Source organism: Vulpes lagopus, chromosome 11, assembly GCF_018345385.1.
Source record: "Vulpes lagopus strain Blue_001 chromosome 11, ASM1834538v1, whole genome shotgun sequence".
Lineage (NCBI taxonomy): Eukaryota > Metazoa > Chordata > Mammalia > Carnivora > Canidae > Vulpes > Vulpes lagopus.
Window position 1 is genome coordinate 13,112,468 of NC_054834.1, and position 23,589 is coordinate 13,136,056.

Consider the following 23,589-nt stretch of genomic DNA (forward strand, 5'->3'; position numbering starts at 1 on the left):
TATACTTAGAAGAAACATTAGGATATTTTGGCCTTTGAATTTTCTTTGCCTTTTATAATAAGTAACAGCATGCATACATAGTATATATGGTGTGCTTCATGTATCATCTAGTTACTCAAAATTTCCTAAAAATATTGGATTGCTAATTCAGGACTTGGAATTAGAAACATCCCATTCATTCCACTCTACATAAACATATCAGGTTCATATGCTTGCCAGAGTTATACCAAGATCATAGTTTATTTAATCTCTGAAAATTTAACTAAAATATGATTGTTTCATAAAGATCCTGTATAGTTTGTATTTATGTTTCTATATGTACAGCCCCATTTTTAGGTTAAAATTTTGAATAGTACCTTTAGGAGTATTCTAGTACTTAGTGTATTTCATTGTACAATTGGTTGGTTATGTAAAATTCTTGCATTTTCTTTTATAATATTGAGCAGACAAATGCTAATGATGGAATTGGCATCATGATCTTATTTTATTAGCAAAATATCTGATTCCTGTGCTTTAAGCTCAAATAGTTTGTTGTTGTTCTTCCACTTTCCTACTCCTCTTTACAAGCATAATTCATTCATTGTGAAAATCGTGTTCAGTAGCTCAAGAGCTCTTAAGCTAAGAGTATACCAAACTCGCTGGTAATGGACCAGCGAATGTTGTATAGATTAAATGGCTCATCCTGCAGCTGCTGTGCATGTGGAACCTTCATTGACTTTAATTCTCAATTAACTCATTTGGTCTGTAGCTTCAGGCCTAAATTGGGGGTTGATTGAAGATGGGGGAAAAAATGACTATATCAGAGAGAGGATGTATGAGTTTCCTCAGGCTGTTCTAACAAATTAGCACAAACCGGTGGTTTAAAACAACAAAAACTTCTCTCATAGTTCTTGGGGCTAATAGTCTGAAATCAAGGTATTGGCAGGGCTACGCTATCTCTGAAGGCTCTAGGGGAAGAAACTTTCCTTGCCTCATTGAGCTTTTTGGTGGTTGCTGGAAATGCTTGTTTCTTGGTTTATAAATGCATCATTCCTACCTCTGCCTCTCTCTTCACATGGCCTTCTTCCCTGTGCGTCACTGTATCATTACATGACGTTTGCCATTCTGTGTGTCCAGATTTCTCTTGTTTTATAAGAACTCCAGTCATTGGAGCAAGGCCCACCTTAATCCAGTATGACCTCATTTTAACTTGGTTTCATCTGCAAAGAACCTTTTTCCAAATAAGGTCACATTTATAGTTACTAGGGGTTAAGGCCTTAGTCTGTCATTTTATGGGACACAATTCAATCTGTTGTAGAAGAGTATGCTTTGTTTGTAAAAATATTTAACTATCAAATTGTGAAATAAGTTGTGAGTGCAGTATTTTCACAGAGAGTTAACATGAAGTGAATTAGGAGCTATGAAAGAGAAGAAATTATCGAATTTGGGCCATTGTCAACTTTGATGTATATTCTCCTCTCTTGAATTCCCTGTTAGCTTGGGCCCTTCCACTATTCTCCTTACCTCCTTACCCTTGGCCCCTCAGTTGGACTCCCGTGTGGTTTATGTACACATAACCTTGCTTATGGAGAGAGGTTTTAAAGTGTTGATGGTCAGACTGGATAAAGTTACTTTAAGATGAGAGGAATTACCTTTGTGGCCAGGTTTGTCAGGTAGGCCCTTCACTACCTCAGTACAAAACAAAGACCCAGGAAGCAAGTAGTAGTTAGAGATCACTGGGATAGTTTTCTGAGTCTCTGACCATTGTCAGATTCTATAAGTACTTCAGCTTTACCCAGCACTCCAGTTCCTAACTGACCTCTCCTTGTCTGTCAGCCGGGGTTCCTAGTTGAGGCCAAGTGAATCTACTTCAGCTAGTTTAAGAAGAAAGGAATAACGAAATTTTAGAGAGTGTATGAGGAGAACAAAGCTTTAGGAGGCCAAAGAATCAAACTTTGATGTTGAACTTCCAGACAGTTGAAATATTCAGCCATACTTAGGGGACTGTTGTGTTAATCCTGTTTGGGTCACTTCCCAAATCCTATCTTTATAGTTTATTAGTTGTGAAATAGGGAAGATAATTAACTGCTCTGTGTATCAGTTTTGTTGTCTTTAAAGTGGAATAGATAACTAAAGGGCTGTTGTATTAAATGATGAATATACAGGTTCTTATAACACTGTCTGGACACATAGTATATTAATTTCCTAGGATTGCTGTAACAGAGTACCCTAACCTGGATGGTTTAAACAGCAGGAATTTATTCTGACGGTTCTGGGGGGTGGAAGTCCAAAATCAAGATATCAGTAAGGTTGGTTTCTTCTTAGGCCTATGAAGGAAGAATCTGTCCCATGTGTGTCCTCTCCTGATGGTTTGCTGGCAGTCTTTGGAGTTCCTTGGCCTGGAGAAGCATCATCCCAATTTTTCCCTTCATCCTTTTGTGGTATTCTTCTTGTGTGGGTGACTTGTCCAATTTTCCCCTTTGTATAAGGACACCAATCAAATTGGGTTAGGGGCCTCATTTTAAATAATTACATACGAAACTACCCTAGTTCTCAATAAGGTGACATTCTGAGGTCCTGGGAGTTAGGACTTCAGCATAATATTTGGGGTGGGGTGGGGGCATATCTCAACCCATAATAAACACGTAGTAAGTGCTATGTGAATGTGAATTATTATTGTTATTCTGATAAAGAGTTGTGTTATGACTGTAATCTTTTTTTCTTTAATGTGCTGCATCTGTGTGGATTAGAGAGTAAATATTCTTAGATGAGGATTAACTTTAATTTTGTAAAACTTAGTTTACAGCCTTCATGTTGTTTCTTCACAGTAAGGACTCTAGTCATAGTGTGGGTATATGATTTTCCTATAGCTATGTGATACTTCTTGTGTTTCAGATATAGAACAAAAATTAATATGGTGAGAAGTTGTTACATCTTATAGATAGAAGGAGAGAGAGATTGATTGTATGATCATAGATGTTTACCTAATAGGTACTATTCTTACAAGAGTAAGATATATGACTCTGTATCTTCCTTATTTTTTTTTTTTTTATATTCTTGCTTCTTAGTGCTTTACACTATATAAACAAGATCCTTTAGTGACCAGATCTTTAGAGGGGGGAAACAAAGGATTTACATGGATTTTATATCTTTTAAGCATTGCATCTAAACCAGTATGATATCATTACTGTATTTTCTTTTTTAAAAATTTTTTTTTAAATTTTTTATTTATTTATGATAGTCACACACACACACACACACACACACACAGAGGCAGAGACATAGGCAGAGGGAGAAGCAGGCTCCATGCACCGGGAGCCCGATGTGGGATTCGATCCCAGGTCTCCAGGATCGCGCCCTGGGCCAAAGGCAGGCGCCAAACCGCTGCGCCACCCAGGGATCCCAATTACTATATTTTCTTAAGTGTGTTCCTTGAGTGCTGATTCTGCTAGATTTTCTGCAATTTGAGGAACAAAAACGGGATAAGGAGATTTGGGGAATATATATTATATGCCTCTTTTGGATGTTTCTGCTGAGTTATGGTTTTGAGGAGTATTATATAGCTAAGAAACCTGCTTTACTTTGTATTTAACCAACAGTTCCTAAATTTGTGTATCACAGCACAGAGTCATTGTTTACTAAATATTTAATCTTTTTGAGTGCCAGGACCTTCGAGAAAAGCAGTCTCACTGGTATCCTTAATTAGGAATTATATAATTGTTTTTAGGTATCTGAGAACAAAATCTCTTAATGTATAAGCAAATTGGTAAAATTTTTGGTTAGGGAGACTGCCTGGATTGTAGTTGTGTTTTCTAGTTTGCCAACAAAGCTGTATTGTAAATGTTTCTGAAGGTAGAGTTGATGTCTGTTCTCTATATATAGACAGTACCTACCACAGAGAAGGCATTTAAATGGCTGAAAGAGAAAATCAAAGTCGTACAGATCCTTCTTACCATCATCTTTCATAATTAAGATGAAGAGGGAAAATGATTTTTTTGTTGAATAAGCTCTGTAGTTCTGTTTGATGTATTTCTGTTGCAGTCTTTCTTCATTTAAGAAAAACCAGCTTTATCAAAGTATAATTGATACACAATAACCTGCACATGTTAAATAGTACAATTAAAAAAACAAAATTACAATTTGATAAATTCTGACGTGTTTATATGCTGAGAAACCAAAGCACAATCAAGGTAACAGACATATTCCGCATCTCCAAAGTTTCCATGTCAGGACTCCCTCCTGCTCTCCCTGAAAATTCCCTCTCATCCCCAGGGAACCACTGACCTCCATTCTAGCTTGCACTTTCTAAAATGGTATAAATAGAATGCTACAACATGTGCTCCTTTTTTTATCTGACTTCTTTCACAAAGCATGAATATTTGAGAGTCATCTATATTGTTTTGGTGTAAAGTCATTCATCAGATTCCTTTTGTAACCTTTTAATATCTTTAGTTATTTTAGTGATGTCATCTCTCTCAGTCCTGATACTTGGTAACTTGTGTGTTCTTTTTTTTTTAGTCAGTTTAGCTAGAGGTTTTCGGTCTTATTTATCTTCTAAAGAATTTGCTTTTGGTTTCCTTGATATTCTTTATAGTTTTAGATTTCTACTTTGTTCTTCATTATTTCATTTATTCTGTTTGGGGTTTTGTTTGTTCTTTTTTTTTTTTCCCTAGCATAAGTCTTCAGTGCTCTAAATTTCCATCTTAGTATTGCTTTGACTATATCCTGGAAACTTTGCTTTATTAGTGTGTATATGTATGTATGTATTTATTTTTAAAGATTTATTCATTCATGAGAGACACAGAGAGAGGCAGAGACACAGGCAGAGGGAGAAGCAGACTCCATGCAGGGAACCCAATGTGGGACTTGATCCTGGGACCCCAGGATCACGCCCTGGGCCAAAGGCAGACACTTTAACCACTGAGCCACTTAGGCGTCCCTTCATTTTCATTTAGTGTAAAATGTTTTCTCTTTTTAATTTCCTCTTTCATCATGGGTATTTTTTAACAGACATCACTTTGTCTTGAATACTTAAAATTTTTTAAAGAAGTTATTTTTTTGAATATTTAGAATTTGAACTTTTAGAATTTTCTAGGGGTCTTTGTTGACTTCTGATCCATTTTGTTTAAAAAACATATGTTGTATGAACTGAGTCCTTTTAAATTTATTGAAACTTGATTTAGGCCCGGAGTGTTGTCTTATCTGCTAAATAATCCTTTTATACTTGAAAAGAATGTGTCTTCTGATGTCATGTGGAATGTTCTATAAATTTCAATTGGGTCAGTTTGGTACATCTTGTTCAGGCCTTTCAGTGCTTAGATTTATCTATCTTCTTGTTCTATCAGTTATTGAATGAAAAATGTTATAGTCTCTCACTGTATTTTCCAACTTGATCATTTCTCCTTGCAATTCTTCAGGGTATTTTGAATTTCTTTTATTACATGCAGAAATGTTTAGGAATATGATGATTTCGATGACTTGACCCTTTTATTACCATAAAATGATATCTCCTTCTTATTATTCTTTGCCTTGAAATCTACTTTTAAAAATATTAATGTAATCAATGTAGGTGTTTTTAATTAGTATTAGTTTTGTGTATCTTTTTCTGTCATTTTACTTTGAATTTTTTTTTCTTTGAATTTATTTGTGTCTTCATATCTTCAGTGGGTTTTTGTAGGCTGTGTATACTTTGCACCTTTTTCTTAGATGCAGTTTTATAATCTCTGCATTGTAATTGGGGTGTTTACACAACTTAGATTTCATTTCATTATTGGTGTGATTGAGTTTAATGCTACCATCTTGCTTATAGTTTTCTGTTTGTATCATTTTTATGTATTATCTGTTCATTGCCTCCCTTTTTATCTACCTTCTTTTGGAGTATTTTTATGAGACATTTTATCTCATTTGTTGGCTTATTAGCTATAATCTCTGTGTTATTTTTTAGTAAACATCATTAAATTATCAAAGTTCCTTTCCTTGTCTCCTAAGAAACTCCCCTTGATTATGATGTATTATTATTTTTTATATATTCCTAGATCCTATTTGCTAATGTTTTGTGGAGGAGTTTTGCATCTAGCTTTTGAGGCAGATTGTTCTAGTTTTATTATTATTTTAAAAATGTCTTTGGCTTTTGTATCAGGGTAATGAGATTTGCTAATATTTTGAGAATTTTTGTGTCTATGCTTTTAAGGGAAAGGTACTTTTTGTAGTGTTCTTTGTCTAATTTTGGGAAATGTTCTTTTGTGTAGAGTTAGGTTATTTCTTTTTTCAATGGCACTGAAACCACCAGGGCTTATAGATTTCTTATTTAGAATGTTTTGAGCTACAAATTCAATTTTTAAAATAGTTTCAAATCTTTTTAGATCATCTTGTATGAGTTCCAGTAGTTGCATCTAAGTTAAAAACCTATTCATAGTATTCCATTATCCTTTGAATGCTGTGAAGTCTGTAGTGGGTGGATCTTCTTTTTCACTCCTGTTATTGGTAATTTGTTCTGCTTTCTTCTTTGTTGGTCTTACTAGGGCTTTAATTTTTATTGATTCTTGCAAAGAATTAACTTTTGATTTGATTGATTTTGTTATTTTTGTTTTCAGTTTCATTGATTTCCTCTTGTTTATTCTGTTCTTGTTTATTTTGCTTTTTTTTCTAGTTTCTTGTGGCAGTAGATTTGATTATTGATTTGAGACTTCTTTTTTTCCTAATTACACATTAAAAACCCCCACACATTTAGTGTTACTAAATTCCTTCTAACTGCTGGCTTAGTTGAATCCCCAAAGTTTTGTTGTTGTGTTTTCATTATCATTCAGTTTAGTAATTTTTGAAAAAAATTTCCTCAGAGATCCTTTGTGACCCATTGATCATTTAGAAATGTGTTGTTTAGGAGCGTCTGGCTGGCTCAGTTGGTAGGGCATGTGACACTTGTAAGTTTGAGCCCCATGATGGGTATGGAGATTACTTAAACAAAACAAAACAAAACAAAAAAAACCTTTGGAAATGTGTTTAATTTCCAAATAGTTGGAAAATTTAGTTATTTTTCTGTTTTTCTTAGTTTGTTACCATTGTGATCAAAGAACATATTTTGTACGATTTCAGTAATTTTAAATTTTAAATGTTTGTACTTTTGGTACAAAAGTACCAAATTTTGGTACAAAAGTACCAAAATTTTAAATGGTTTGTACACCAAGGAACATGCTCTGTCTTGGTTAATGTTCTATGTGTAGTTGAATAGAATATGTATATGTTTTTGTTGGTTGGAGTGCTCTGTAGATGTCAATCAGATCCCTTTGGATTTTGGTGGTGGTCATTTTTTGTAATATCCTTGCTGATTTTATCTAGTGCTTATCTACTTATTGAGGGAGGGATATTGACACTTCTACTCAGGTACTGAGTGGAAGGTAGGCCCTGACTAAACCACTTGCCATATCTTCCTGGAGGACAACAAAGGAGGTTTGTATAAATCTATGTTTTAGATAGGGGAAGAAAACCAAACCACAATGCCCAGAGGAAAATAGAAAATACACTGTCTTTATTGGCCCTGGGAAGTTTTTTTGTGCTAGCTGAAACAGAGTAAGATTTAGGAAAGAAAAAAGAATCCTTTTTTTCAATTGTAAGGTTTTTTTCCCATCTTGCAGTGAGAGCCAGGGGGGGAAAAAAAAGAATAAATCTTTCGATGCTAAATTTTCGTGAAGCTTTGAAGAACAAGAAAGATCAGCATACCCTGAGAACTGTTTTGGACTTGAAATAGAAGGATTCAACCACAAGAGTTCACTTAAGCCTGAAGATATGCTGTGCATAGTACAAGCAGTAAGATCAATTAAGCCTTGGTTAGAAAAGTACAGATTTTACCCTTATTATTTTTTTGTAATACTGAACTCTTTAAGAGTGTTTTTTAGGGCTTTTCTCCCCGCCCCCATGAAGAAAAAAAGGGAGCAATTAACATCCTGTTTATAAAAAAAATCACTTAGTTACATGTAATTCTTGATATTTTATAAAACATTCTTCATGCATATTATCTCATTTGATCCATACCAGCCTGTGAAATGTGTAACACAGCATTTTTCATCTTAGGACTCTTAAAAAGGTTAAGTGATCTTTCTCAGGTCATAGAATTGAGTAGAATAAAGTTCAGGTGTTTTCGTTCCTAGTTGATTCTTCACATCATACTCTGCCTTTGAAAGGATATACCTCTTTTCTCTGAAACGTGTGGAATTGACTTTAGTTAAAAGGTTCCTATTGATTTTATAAGTGTTCTAATAATCATGCATTACTTCATTTTACATAAAGATAAATGTAATATATTATAAAAAGAAAAAGTTTTATTTTATTTTTTTCAAAAATTTTACTTATTTATTCATGAGAGACACAGAGAGAGAGAGGCAGAGACACAGGCAGAGGGAGAAGCAGGCTCCATGTAGGGAGCCAACGTGGGACTCGATCTCGGGTCTCCAGGATCACACCCTGGGCTGAAGGCAGGCGCTAAACCACTGAGCCACCCGGGCAGCCCAAGAAAAAGTTTTAATAGAGTGCAGCCCGGGTGGCTCAGAGGTTTAGCGCCTGCCTTCAGCCCAGGGTGTGATCTTAGAGACCCCGGATCGAGTCCCGTGTCCGGCTCCCGGCATGGAGCCTGCTTCTCCCTCTGCCTGTGTCTCTGCCTCTCTCTGTCTCTCATGAATAAATAAATAAAATCTGCAAAAAAATTTTTTTAGATTTTCAAACATTCACTTAATTATTAACCTCCTCTTACATAAACTTGTTTTTAATATCCTTTGATAATTTTTTAAATTGAGAACTATAATTCTTTATATGTTTTTTTAAAAGATTTATTTACTTATTTATGATAGACCTAGAGAGAGAGAGAAAGTGCTCCATGCCGGGAGCACGACGGGGGACTCGATCCCGGGACTCCAGGATTGTGCCCTGGGCCAAAGGCAGGCGCCAAACCACTGAACCACCCAGGGATCCCTCTTTATATGTTTTTAATGGTAACTTTTATGTATTTGATTTCAAATTTTTTCTTCATTATTTTATTTTTTCATTAGAAAATTTTAAAATTTTATATATTAATAGTTGTGAAATTTCTCTTGTGATTCATTTGGCTATTTTCCCCATAGTTGGAATAAATATTCCATATTGTTTTTAAAAAAAATTTCTGTGATGGGTTTATAATACTGTGAGAAGATTTTATTACTTTTTCCTATTTGTTTAGTTATATTTTGGTTGTCATACAGTAAAATCTTATACACTTATTTATTTTAATGATTATTTATTTATTTATTTATTTATTTGAGAGAGAGAGCAAGAACAGGGGTGGGTTGGGGATGTAGATAGGGTGGGACAGAGGGAGAGAGAGAATCCGAAGCATGCTCCAAGCTCAGCATAGAGTCTAATGTGGGGCTTAATCTCACAACGGTGAGATCATGACCTGAGCTGAAATCAAGAGTTGAAGGCTTAACCAACAGAGCCATCTAGACACCTCTCTTATAAACTTTAAACCTATGTTATTTTATTCTTTATTTCTGAGTCATCGGTTCTACTTTTGTACAAATACACATTACTATTTTATAATTTTGCTTTATAATTTCATTATGTTTTCATTTATATTATACATTATCAAAATTAAACTATAATTGCACATAAACATTTTTTTAAAAAATATTTTTCCTAAAGGTGTTTTTTTGCCATCAGATTCAAGATATCTACTTAAATATGATTAAAATATGTCAACCAGAAAAATAAAACACTCTTTACATGTAGAATAAGGAAATGAAAACCAAAATTTGTGTGTAGTTGTCTTTGTTGGTGTTTTGTTAGAATTTTTAACTTATAATTTCTAACTTTATATGTTTTCTTTTTTTTTTTTTTTTTTAAGATTTATTTATTTGCACATGCATGAGCAGGGGATGAGCAGAAGGAGAGGGAGTCAAGCAGTGTCCCTGCTCAGCCAGGTTTTTACCCAGGACTCTGAGATCATGACCTGAGCAGAAACCAAGAGTTGGACAGCCAACTGACTGAGCCACCCAGGCAACCCAAATTTATTTAAAATTTAAAGAAACACCCTTAATGTTTCTTTAGTGAAAAAAAAAATTTTTTTTTTTAATGATCAAACAGGGTGCCTGCATGACTGAGTCTGTAGAGCATGGGGCTCTTGATCTCTAAGTTACGAGTTCAAGTTCCATGTTCAACATAGAGCTTACTTAGAAAAAACCCCCAACCAAACAAAATGAATAGAAAGGGGGAGAGATAGTGTGTGTGTTTCTTTAAAACAATTTTCAAAACTACATTGGACTATCTTAGATTTGTTTCAAATAGCAAATAAGGATTCTGGTATAATATTACTAGTATTATTATCATTGTCATTATTGACTTGAGTACCTTCAATAAGTGGAAGCCCAGATCTCATTGTTGATTGCACAATTAATTCTATCAGTACTGTAACCTTGCAGCATCCATTTTGTTTGGTGGTGTTTTATAGTTATTATTTGCCTGGTAGTAGTTTAAATTTGTTACTTATTCTCTAGTAATTATGTTTTTTTATAACCTAAAATATGGCAGCAAAGAAGATTGATATCCACAGTGAATTAAAATGAATCATTGTGGTAAGCCCTGATCTTAAAGTATGACTTAATCTTGATTTAAAGATAAAATATTTGTAGAATGACTGGGTATTATAGTATATGTTGGCAAATTGAATTTAAATAAAATATTTTTAAAATTTTGTAGAATGGATTTTAAAATGACGTTTTCCTTTTTAGATTATTATTCACCAGTTTGCTAGATAATCCTTCATATATCACTGCCTTGCTTTTGTAAAAGTCTGAAGTTTATAATCAGGGCTATGTAGAAAAAATAAAGGTAGAGTTTTTTAGTTAATAATTATGTGATTCTAAAAAAAAAAAAAAAAAATAATTATGTGATTCTGAAAATGGCCTCAAGCAGTAAGGCCATAAATAACTAAAAATTAAATAATTAGCAAACTGGGAAATATTCATAGCAAATATGATATGTAAACATTGAATATTAATATATAATTAATATAAACAATATAAGAAAAAGATAAGGGAGTAAAAATTATTTAGAGATTCTCCAAAGGAAATACAGGTAGTATAAAATAGTTATTTAGCTTCATCATTTAAAAATTATAGCAAACCATGAATAAGAACATACTACTTCTAGCAGCACATAAAATATTCAAAACATTGATTATATCCAGTGCCATTTATGGTAAAGTGACTCATAGGTTATTGGAAAAAAATGTATAATGTGATATAGGCATTTTGAAAACTAGTTTGATAATTTGTATCAAAAAACTTAAAAGTGTGACTGACTCAGTAATTCTGTCTTTGATTATTTCCCAAGGGAATAACTCTAGATATTTAGAATTTTTATATGTAAAGATAAAATAGTTATTTATGATAATTATTCCATTCTAGGTGAATGAATAATTTTTGGTTCATTTATTTGATGAAATGTTGGGCAGCTATTAAAAATTGGTATTTATAAGGACTATAATAGTATGGGTGAATACTTTTAACATCAAATTAATAAGACATTGTAAATAAGCAATTACAAACAAAAACAGGAACAGAAGAACTTATGAGTAGATTAAAAAGGAGAATAAGACTTTAAAGGAGTATAGTAGACCTTTATTTTCGATTTTAAGCACCACCAAGATTTTAAGTATTTTAGGAACATCTGAAGGTTGCTTGAAATTTCTCGGAGGCACATATCTGAATTGTGCTCTTTGCAAAGTTGGTGTGTAGGAGGGAGTCACTTTCATTGGTAAGTGACTATAGCCAGCTGCCCAGTTCCTTTATGTCAGTTTTTGCTTTTTCTGCTCTTTCTCAGATAAACATCCAGGAGGAGGATATAGTCTATTTTGGTGCTACTTGAGAATTTGAAGATTCATAAATTTCTCAGACATAATCATGTATTTTCCAGTGATCCAGTTGACTTTTGTGACCTCTATGTTGTGAGGTTATATAATTACCCCTCTTTTGAAATATTTTTTTCCTTCCTTCCTTCCTTCCTTCCTTCCTTCCTTCCTTCCGTCCTTCCCTCCCTCCTTCCCTCCCTCCCCCCACTTCTTCCTTCCTTGAGAGAGAGAATTTATGAGCGGGGTAGGGGCGGTGGGGAGGAGCAGAGGAAAGGGAGAGAAGCTTAAGCAGACCCCATGCTGAGTGCAGAGGGGCTCAATCTCCCCACCCTGAGATCATGACCTGAGCTGAAATCAAGAATTGGATGCTTGAGGGGCGCCTGGGTGGCTCTGCAGTTGAGCATCTGCCTTTGGCTTAGGGCGCAATCCCGGAGTCCTGGGATCAAGTTCTACATCAGGATCCTTGTATTGAGCCTGTTTCTCCCTTTGCCTGTGTCTCTGCCTCTCTCTCTCTCTCTGTCTCTCATGAATAAATAAATAAAATCTTAAAAAAAAAAAAAAAAGAATCGGATGCTTGACTGATTGAGCCACCTAGGAACCCTGAAAGTTTTTCAATTTCTAAAAATTCCTTAATGAGCATATTTTTAAAAGGAAAAGACATGACTTTTTTTTTTCTTTTTAAGATTTTATTAATGCATGAGAGAGAGGTAGAGACATAGGCCTAGGGAGAAGCAGGCTCCTTGCAGGGAGACTGATGTGGGACCGAGTCCCTGGACCTGGATCACAACCTGAGCTGAAGGCAGATGCTCACCACTGAGCCACCCAGGTGTCCCAAAACAAGACTTTTTCCAGTTACCAGTTAGTAATTCTAGCATTAAACTTTTAATGGACAGTATCTTTTTAACATGTGTAAGCTACAAATACTACCTACGAAGTTTAAGAATTAGAATATTATAAACCTGTTGTATCACCTATCTCTACTAGCTTTTCTAAATGTTGTTAATGTTTGTATGTGTCCCTAAATAATATATTATTTAATTTTGCATGTCTTCATATAAATCACCTCTTGCTGTGTATATTCTTCTAAAACTTGCCCTTCTTCCATAATACTATTTTACTAAGAGATATTGATATTGATGTTATACCTTTCATTTTTTATTTTTACTCCTGTGAAGTAGTATTTTGAATGAATGTTATATTTTATTCATCTCTTCTCCAATTGATGGTCGTTTTGGTGGTTTTCATCTTTTTTTTTTTTTTAAACAATGCTGTTGTGAACATTGTACATGTCTTCCAATATGCGTGTTTAAGAACTTCTCTGGATTATGTGCCTTGTAACTTTATATTTTGGTCATAGAGAAATTCGTATAAAATCTTATTAGATTATCCCAAATTGATTTTCAAAGTGGTTTTTAGTAAGTTACAATGTTTCTCTTTATACACACATGTATATACGTGTACATACATGTCAGCATGCAGATATACATATGTATGTATGTATTTATTACAGTTAACATGGTGATAAATGTCTTCTACCCAAATATATTAAGATTTAATTGTTAAAGTGTAATTAATGTTGACATATTTCAAAATTTGGCATTTTAGGACATTTTATATATTTTAAAAGTTTTCCTTTTTAAATTTTTATTAAGCACAAAATAGGAGTTTTTAAATGCTGTCTTTGTTCCGCCCTGTCTTAATCTAATTCCCTGAACAGTTAATTCTGATACAATTTTTACATCTTTATCCTTTCACTGAGCAAATTGGAATACTACAGAAGGAATACTATCTATTCTTTGAATATAAAGTTATCTTCTCTCTGAGGCTTGTGGGATTGGCCTGGGGTGATCTAGTGAAAAGACTGAAGTCAGACCTGGATTTAAATTCTTCTTTGCTGCTTACTAGCCAGCTGAATTTGTTAATAATTTAATAATATTTCTAGTAAGGTTGTTTAGAATATTACAAATATTGGATGCATACATTAAAATAATAAAAAGACATTTTGTATCCAGTTTAATGCCCTCCACATGTTAGGTGTTCAAAAATTATATTATTGGAATCATCATCATCTGTTTGTCCTTGGCTTCAGCCCCTAGATGTGTTTCACAAAGAGCAGTGTGAAAAGACTTAAAACACTAATAGCAATTGTATGGAACAGTTAAACAGAAGGGGAGAATTTAGTGCAATCCTTCCATTCTCCTGGCTAAGTGGGTGGGAGGTGGCGGTACTTTGTATTTTTTGTTTTTTTACTCTCCTCTTTCTATATTTAACCTGTCTTTTTTTTTTTTTAAGATTTTATTTATTTATTCATGAGAGAGACAGAGAGAGGCAGAGACATACGCAGAGGGAGAAACAGGCTCCATGCAGAGAGCCCATGTGGGACTCCATCCTGGGATGGGACCCCAGGATCATGCCCTGAGCCAAAGGCAGATGCTCAACCACTGAGCCACTCAGGCTTCCCTACTCTTTTATTGAAAAGCTAATTTGTGGAGTAATCAGTAAGGAAAATAATAGGGCTTTCTCCCCCTCCCAGCCATAGGATTTTTGTATTCCAAATATAGTATGTATTTTGGTTATTTTTTAAAAGTGAATAGCTGTATTTTTTTTTTAAGTGAGTATACAGTGGATAAGCAGGGGATGGAGCAGTGGGATAGGGAGTTGATTAGATAATGTGATGGGGGCCATTGTTTACCTTAAAAAAAGTATTGCAATTAATCATTTATATTCCTCTCACCCCTGCTAGATGGTAGACTTTGTGAAAGCATAAAAAGTATTTACTTTTTATTCCCACAACACTTGCATAATACATTTTATCTTTATCCTTCAGTGGTTGCAACTTTGTGCTTTGTTTTCCTTTCTTAGACAATGCTACTTAGGATGAGAATTTAGGTCTGATTCTTTTCTATGGTTGTCTGTGACTTTGATACTCAATAAATGGTTGGAATGAGTGATTTGAATTGTCTTCAGAGTGACAGATCAGCATTTGTAAGAATAAAGCAACTTTTGGTTTTGTTTATCTCCAGAAATTTATAACTGGAGGGAAACTTAAGGTTTATATACTGTAGTTTTTCATTTTTCAAATAAAGTAACTGATATCAAAGATGGCAAGATTTATATTATAAAACATAAATGGCAGAAATAGAATCCAGGTATCTTTACTCATGATGTCTTTTCTCTTTTTTTCTTAATTGTGATATTTTTCCTTCTTAGATTACAAAAAAAAAAAAACACGTTGATAGCCTGCTTGAAAAGAAAATAATACTTATTTTCTATCGTGTGCATGTCTGTAGTTTGATTCTATATTGTCTACTAAATGTTTTAGGGTAAACAAAGCATTTCCTCATTGACCATTACCATGGCTGGGGTCAAATATAATTTTCAAAAAAATTCTCTGAAAAATAAAATTTAAAATAAAAAAAATCAGATTAAAAACTTTTTTGTGGGTTATAATCCACCCTACATTTACATAATAGATTGATGTATAAATAACTTTGGCATTCATTAACTTGTTTTGATTCTAATGATCGTTTTAAGAGTTATTTTTTTTTATTTTTTTTTATTTTTTATTTTTTGTTTTAAGAGTTATAAGCATGATTTATATGTTGTTGGCATTTTACAATTGAAAAAATTGGGGCTCGTTGAGGCTATATCTTATGACTAATCAACTAGTGATCAGTTAATTATGAGGCAGAATCGCAAGCCCATATGATTTAAAGGGTTTTGAAACTTTTTCCACTGTGGTAGGCCAAGGTCCCTGTAGATACACACATTTAACAAAAATGCTTGTGGTTGATATGCGATTAGCAATAACCTCTGTTGAGCTGCCCTCTGTTTCCTTTTGTCATTTTATATAGCGCTATATATGGTGTTCATTCAGTAGATATTGGAGTGGTTAGTTAGCACTATAGTAGGTAACTTGCTGTGACTTTGCTTAAGTAAAAAATGATAACATGGGAGGCGGGGCAAGATGGGGAAAGAGTAGGGTCCCCAAGTCACCTGTCCCCACCAATTTACCTAGATAACTTTCAAATCATCCTGAAAACCTACGAATTTGGTCTGAGATTTAAAGAGAGAACAGCTGAAATGCTACAGTGAGAAGAGTTTGCACTTCTATCAAGTACAACTTGTTTTTGGCCACTCTGCATTGAGCAAAGTGACTAGAAGGAAAAACTCACCTCAAAAGAAAGAATCAGAAACAGTCCTCTCTCCCACAGTTACAAAATTTGGATTACAATTAAATGTCAGAAAGCCAATTCAGAAACACAATTAAAAAGCTACTGGTGGCTCTAGAAAAAAGCGTAAAGGATTCAAGAGACTTCATGACTGCAGAATTTAGATCTAATCAGGCTGAAATTAAAAATCAATTAAATGAGCTGCAGTCCAAACTGGAGGTCCTAATGACGAGGGTTGAGGTAGAAAAATGGTAACATTTAAGTGCTAGGAATATGTTTTAATAAGACTTAAAAATCAGTTCCAATGAAGAGAATATAGTGAAAAAGAGATTTGATATTCTTGAGTAAGTGGAAAACAAACTAATCTATGTAAAGCAATTATGTTTTTTCAGAAATAATTTATCTTGTTAAAATAGAAAATAGTTTTAGAACTGTGAATAAGCTGCTTAATCTTGAAATCTTGACCTTTAGTTTTAGCATTTTAGTTATCTTAGATATGTCTAAGGTAAGTCAAAAAATAAAAACATAAAAAAATAACTTTCTCAAATTCTAACTATGCACAGTTATTAACATCTTTGTAGAGATCTTTTCATGCTTCTTACTCTGTATGATTCTGTAAATAGAATATGTTAATTCTATAACTAGTTAATTATTATGTAAATTTTTTTATCCAGTGATATGAAAATCCTTCAATGTAAGTTGCTATTAGGCTACATAATCATACAAACTGGCAGTATGAAAAGTGCCTAATTATTTTTATGACTTATTATTCAAATGGTGGACACTTGTTTCAAATACAGAATAACTTTTAAAACTGTCTTGCAGCTTGAGAAATATATAAGATTATCAAGATATTTCTTTACATTAAAATAAATTTGACACTATTTTTTATGTAATCGTTGACATTACTTAGGATTTACTATAATAATAATTTCTATTCTTGCTTTATCATCTCAATCTTCTTTAGAATATTTTGCTTCAGAGTAAAGTTGTTTATTAAATAGAAAATGTTTGGGTAACTGTAGTTTTTAAAATACAGATTTTGAAAGGGAATAAATAGTATTCAACAGCAAATCTATAGTATTTTGAAGAAGTAAGACATGATATTTCAGTACTTTGATATATATTCAATAGTGAAATAGTTAAATGTGTTTTTTTTTAATAGATTATCTTTCTCAAGGAATAGATCTTTCTGGAATAGAAGTAATAGAAAATGACCTACTTTTTATTGCAAGAGCTCGACTTGAAGTGGAAAATCAAGCTAAGCGCCTACTGGAACAGGGGGTAGAGACTCAGGTAATAAAAGTAATAATACTTTTTTAACGTGACAAATATAAGACAGACCTGCCTTTAACTTTGAGGTTAAAAGCTAATATATGCCTTCATCACTGAGGAACTATGCTTACAGTTGAATTGGAAAGTAGATTATAAAGTAAGTACAGGGAAAAGTTCATTTAATATGTATTTATCTAATTTAAAAAATAGATTCTAAGATTTTGGTATGTAATGTACATAACATGAGATATAGTTTATGTGATGTGTCTGTGTAGATAGACAGTACCTGTTGAGTATGCTTATTTTGTCTGAGGCACTCTTACTTATTTAAGCCTTTGAACAACCTAGTGAGGTCAGTATTATTATTTTTTCTGCTTTACAAATGAAGAAACTGAGAATTAATCTGTCAAAGGTCACTTAGCTATCACCTGGTATAGTTTGGTTTTAGACACTAAGTACTTAAACCCAGAACCTTGCACCATTAATAATCACTGTGCCATAATTTAAAAAAAAAAATTTATTTTGACTTGAGATTTCTCTTAAGGTGTCATTTTCCTGATGCTTAATGTTCTGAAGTGGAAAAAACCCAAAGGCATTGATGTAGTTGAATCAGCAAATTCGATGTAAATCTGTTATTCTGCGTTACTGTTGTACCCAGATATTTTCTTCGTCTGTATTGGACCCAAATACAATTATTAGTGTCTATTTTTTATTCAGGTCTTTTCAACCAAGAATTGCATTTTGGGCATTTGTATTGGATAAAAATAATTTTACAAATATTCTATTCTTTAAGTAGTCTCTAAATCAGGAAGGTAACTATTTGACTTCTGATTCTTCATTGTTAAAATTTAAAAAGCAATACTGAATGTCACTGTTTTAAGTAACCTTTGAAATTGGTTATTATATACATAATGAAAAGCGAACAAATGATGTGTGCATACAGAATGAAATGCCACATACACACATGCATATAGAGCAGAATACCACAGTGTGAACACATCTGTGAAATCAAGACCCAGGTCAAGAAATGGAAAACTCCCAGCACTCCTGGATTCCCTTTACTCCCTCTCACAGTCACTGCTGTCCTTTCCCTGAAGGTAACTCGAATCCCAACTTATAATACTGAAGATGAACTCTACAGTTCTTCTAGCTTTAGGTCTCATTATGAAGATAAACCCCTTATACTGTTAAAAAAAAAAATAAGATACTTGCCTACATCAAATTAGAGAAGATACATGATAGCCTGGGTGGCTCAGCGGTTTAGCACCTGCCTTCGGCCCAGAGCGTGATCCTGGAGTCCTGGATTGAGTCCCACATCAGGCTCCCTGCATGGAGCCTGCTTCCCCTCTGCCTGTGTCTCTGCCTCTCTCTCTCTCTCCCTCTCTCTCTCTCTCTCTTTCCCCCTCTGTCTCTCATGAACAAATAAATAAAATATTTTTTTAAAAAAATAGAGAAGATACCTTCTCAAAGAAATATTCAAGGAATTCCAAGTCAACTTTGAATTAAGATGAATATTTCTATAGAAAATTGATATCAGCCCAGCTCATTTCGTTGTGAGAGGTAGCAGTTACATTTCAGAAAGTGAAGGATCACAAGCCTTTTGTATTCATCTAATAACTATATTATCATTACCTCAGAGATTTCAAACCTCATCTATATATACTATTTAAAATTTTTCCTGTGAAGGATTTATTGCTATGTATGTATGTATGTATATGTATGCTTATATCTTTAATTTATGTACTTCTTAGTATTTTATTATGTTTCAGAGTCATGGGACTGAAACCAAAAATGGTAGAAAAGAGACATTACTAAAATTTGTTGAACTAAAATATCATTTTTCAGTACGGGTGGGTGATTTTAGCATGTTGCAAAGGAATGGGTACTTTTAATGGCTTATTTTTTTTTACTGTATTCTTATATATATTTAAATTGGGAAAATATTTTCTAGGATAATTGTTCCCAATTAAACTCAATTTTAGATATGTTATTGTTTTGGGTACTTTTTAACAGTTGTCAAATTTGACTTTTCTTCAGTTTTTAAATCATTTTAAAATTATTATTTTTTTTTATAATAAATTTATTTTTTATTGGTGTTCAATTTACCAACATACAGAATAACACCCAGTGCTCATCCTGTCACGTGCCCCCCTCAGTGCCCGTCACCCATTCACCCCCACCCCCCCCGCCCTCCTCCTCTTCTACCACCCCTAGTTCGTTTCCCAGAGTTAGGAGTCTTTATGTTCTGTCTCCCTTTCTGATATTTCCCACACATTTCTTCTCCCTTCCCTTATATTCCCTTTCACTATTATTTATATTCCCCAAATGAATGAGAACATATAATGTTTGTCCTTCTCCGATTGACTTAATACCCACCATTTGCTTCAACATGGATGGAACTGGAGGGTATTATGCTGAGTGAAGTAAGTCATTTTAAAATTAAAAGAGAACTGATAAGCTTGTAGGAAATTAATACCCTTTAATATTAATAGTGTTGTTATATATTCAGATTGTATAATCAAAAGATTAGTAAAGTAGATAAGTTGTCAGTTAGCTAATGGCCCATGTCTGATCAGTGAGATTAAGTTAGATAAAGAAGAAAAAAATATAAAAATATTGTGTGTCTACATGGGTAGATGCGGAATGGTCTATATAGATCTTAGAAGAACGAGTACTGGGGAGCTATAATTTTGTATGTCTCAGTGTTGTTTGAAGGAGGATAGATTCTGCTTACTAGATGGGAATCTTATCTCTCTGTTAGGCTATACAGATTATATTAGCATAGTTTGTTGTTAATCAATATTATCCAATTCATTTGTCTCATTTAGATTCTGTAAGTATAAAGTAACCAACCTGAGTATAATTGGGCTTCCTACATTAATTTTCCTAAAGAAAGAAAATGTACCAATCTGCCAATATTAACTTTCTTGTTCATTTTACAATTTTACAATGTGTAAATTGATATTTGTGTTCATAATATTTATTTCTGAATTTAGTCCTGTGTGTGTCTCTCTCTCACACCTGAGTCCTCTGATTTATTTTCATAGTGTCAGGTTTCTGGCCTTGCAGAACTGAGAAGAATAAACCTTCATCAATAGTGAGCTATTGTGAGAATGCTTCTTGGGAAGCAGGGTGTCTTAGTGGAAGGAGTCTGTTTTGGAGACTCCTTTCCTCTTAGAAAGCAACAAGACAGAAGTGTCATCCAGATGTGTCACCAGCAGTTCAGGAATCAAGAAAGAAACTAACCTTTATCGAATACATGCTCTTGGCCAGGATTTGTGGTTAGTCACTTTACATTTGTTATCTCAGTCGCAGTAACAGATATGTGAGGAAGATATAATTATCCACTTTTTATGGTTAAGGAAACAATGCCCTGGAAAGGTTAAGAAATTAGCTGAAGATTACACAGCTAGCAAGCAGTAGAGTCATGGTCTAGAAATGCCTGCTTTCTACCTTTCTTAAGTAAGACCAAGGAGTTTATTCTAATTTTGTTAAATAATTGCATTTTAAATTATTTGACAGTCTGCAAAGCAATTTATGTTGAAAAAGGAACTTTTATAGCATAAAAATTTCTTTGGGAAGTCTCCATATGATGACTAATCTCAACCCGTTCTTCAGTATTCTTATGTTTCTGCGGCCAACTTTTTTTCCCCCTATTCTCTGAAGTTAGTATTTCAGACTTTCTCTACTTTCCATCAGCCTCCCCCACTCCACCCTTGTCCCACACTTCAGTTCACCCTGAGCAGAAGATGCCCTTACTTTCTACTTCGCATTAGCACCACTTGTACCCCCTGTGCTCTGGGTCCCAGTTTCTTAGGAACCTTATCTCATTGTAGTTCCAGCTCTCCTTTCTGTTTTGATCCTTTCTCTCTCTCTCTCTCTCTTTTTTTTAAAGATTTTATTTATTCATGAGAGACACAGAGAGAGAGAGAGACAGAGACAGAGACACAGGCAGAGGGAGAAGCAGGCTCCATGCAGGAAGCCCGATGTGGGACTTGATCCCAGGTCTCCAAGATCATGACCTGGGCTGAAGGCAGTGCTAAACCGCTGAGCTACCTGGGCTGCCCTGATCGTTTCTCTTGTGCTCTTTTTCTTCTCATCATCATTTAAACATGTGCATTTGATGCCAGTTTCCCCTGTGTTCTCTGCTTTTCAGGCTCACAAGCTTGCTTTTAGTTTCTCACGTGCCTGCTTTCCTTCCTTCTTTAGGGCTTTCATGTTCCTTTGATGCCTGGAATACTCCTTCCAATTTCCATTAAACAGATGCTACAACTTGTACCTATTTTATTCTCAAGTCATACTTTCCCATTTATCAGACATCATTGATGTAGCTAAACATGTTATTAATATTTATTGTAAATATAGACCAAAAGAATGATAGCATTTTAATTTGAAGTACTATTACTTCATGAAATATTGCATACTAAATAGTTCATAGGCTCATAACAGGAACAGAGATTTTCAATAAATAACTTTCGAAAAATTATGTATCATCAGTTGCATTCGATAATAAACTTCTGACATTAATTTGGCTTCTCAAAAATGTTAGGAGGTACCTAGTTGGCTCAGTCAGTTAAGTGTTTGCCTTCGGCTCAGGCCATGATCCCAGGGTTCTGGGACGGAGTCTTGCATCTGGCTCCCTGTGTAGCTGGGAGCTGGCTTCTCCCTTCCCCTCTGCTGTCCACCCTCAGTACCCCTGCTTGTATTCTGGGTCTCTCTCTCTCTCTATCAAATAAGTAAATAACATCTTTTTTAAAATGTTAGTGATTTTTTTCAAAGATTGATTGATTGATTTATGAGAGAGGGGGAGAGAGAGAGAGAAAGAGAGAAAGGGAGAGAGGGGTGAAGACACAGGCAGAGGGAGAAGCAAGCTCCTTGCAGGGAGCCTGATGTGGGACTCGATCCTGGATCCTGGGATCTTGTCCTGAGCCAAAGGCAGAAGCTCAACTGCTGAGCCACCCAGGCATCCTGTGTTTTTGTTTTTTCTTTGTTTTTTTGTTTTTTGTTTTTTGAGTGTGTAGTTGATTGCCATAATTTTCGGTGTCAGTTAATTGTAAAACTTAATTTTTTTGATTATTTATTTATTTATTTATTTATTTATTTATTTATTTATTCATGACAGACACATGCACACACACAGAGGCAGAGACACAGGCAGATGGAGAAGCAGGCTCCCTGCAGGGAGCCGGATGCAGGATTCGATCCTGGGACCCCCAGATCACGCCCTGGGCTGAAGGCGGTGCTAAACCGCCAAGCCACCTGGGCTGTCCGTGTAAAACTTAATTTTATTAAAAGAAAGTTAGTGCATTTTCTTTTCTTGGCATTCTTTTACTAAAAGTAAAATTTTAGTAAATATAATTTCTTTTTGATCATTACTGTTTTTTCCTAATTAATTGCTTAAATGTGCTGTTTTCATTTGTAGGTTTTAAATAGCTTTGTAGTATCACAAAGTCTCTAGTGTTTCAAAATTTATTTGGAAGTTGTAAACCAAATTACTACTTAGATACTGAGGAACTGTTGTTTCTTCCTACATAAAAAATACAGAAGTAAACTAACACAAAGGCTGTATTATTTCTATATGGAAAAGATTCATAGTGGTATCACTAGTATCACTACCATTTTCTTTACTAAAAGTTTGGAAGGATTGATGACTTGGAGTGCATCTTTTGGTGAAGCATACTGTATCACCATAATAGAAAAAAACATTCTTTTCCAGCTGGGCGTGCATGCTAAAAATTGTATTTTCATGGTTTTCAAACAATATGAATAGTCAGAAGACTAAAGATCATGTATTATGGTAACATAAGGATAACTTTCACAGTTAAAGGAAATTGATTTGGGGCATTTCAGTGCTGTGATGGTTTTATTTACCGCAAGTAGTTTTTGGGTTACTATGGTAGATGCCCAACGCATGAAGAAAATACCTTCTATTGGAAATGGCAAATTCAGTACTTTTTTATTAAGTCTATACAATTGGAGATTTCTTTCTTCTAGCAAAGAGAGATCAAATTTAAACTATTTTAGGTTAAACCCAAATAAAATAACTTTATTGGAGGAAAAAAAAATTCACTTGGCTGAAAAAATTCACAGACATTCACATGTCTGTGTCTTTGTCACAGACATGGGACTAGAGATATGGCTTCTATCCATAGCTCTTCCGTGACTCCTATTTCTCTCTCTCTCTTTCTCCCTTTCGTACTGATCCACAGAATCTTTCACTGACAGAGCCAGACAAAGAGAGACCCTTATAATATTTTCAGGATTGCAACATATTCATTACCTCGAGCTCTA

The 23,589-nt window shown here is 34.1% G+C and overlaps 1 protein-coding gene across 2 annotated transcripts in view; it reads left to right on the plus strand.

The window, feature by feature from the left end:
* COG5 (component of oligomeric golgi complex 5) overlaps nt 1-23,589 on the plus strand; it is a 292,761-nt gene that overhangs the window by 114,990 nt on the left and 154,182 nt on the right. For both annotated transcript variants that reach the window (XM_041774079.1, XM_041774078.1), the window contains exon 7: nt 17,189-17,319. In XM_041774079.1, coding sequence (XP_041630013.1) covers nt 17,189-17,319 — 131 coding nt within the window. The remainder of the gene's footprint in view (nt 1-17,188; nt 17,320-23,589) is intronic.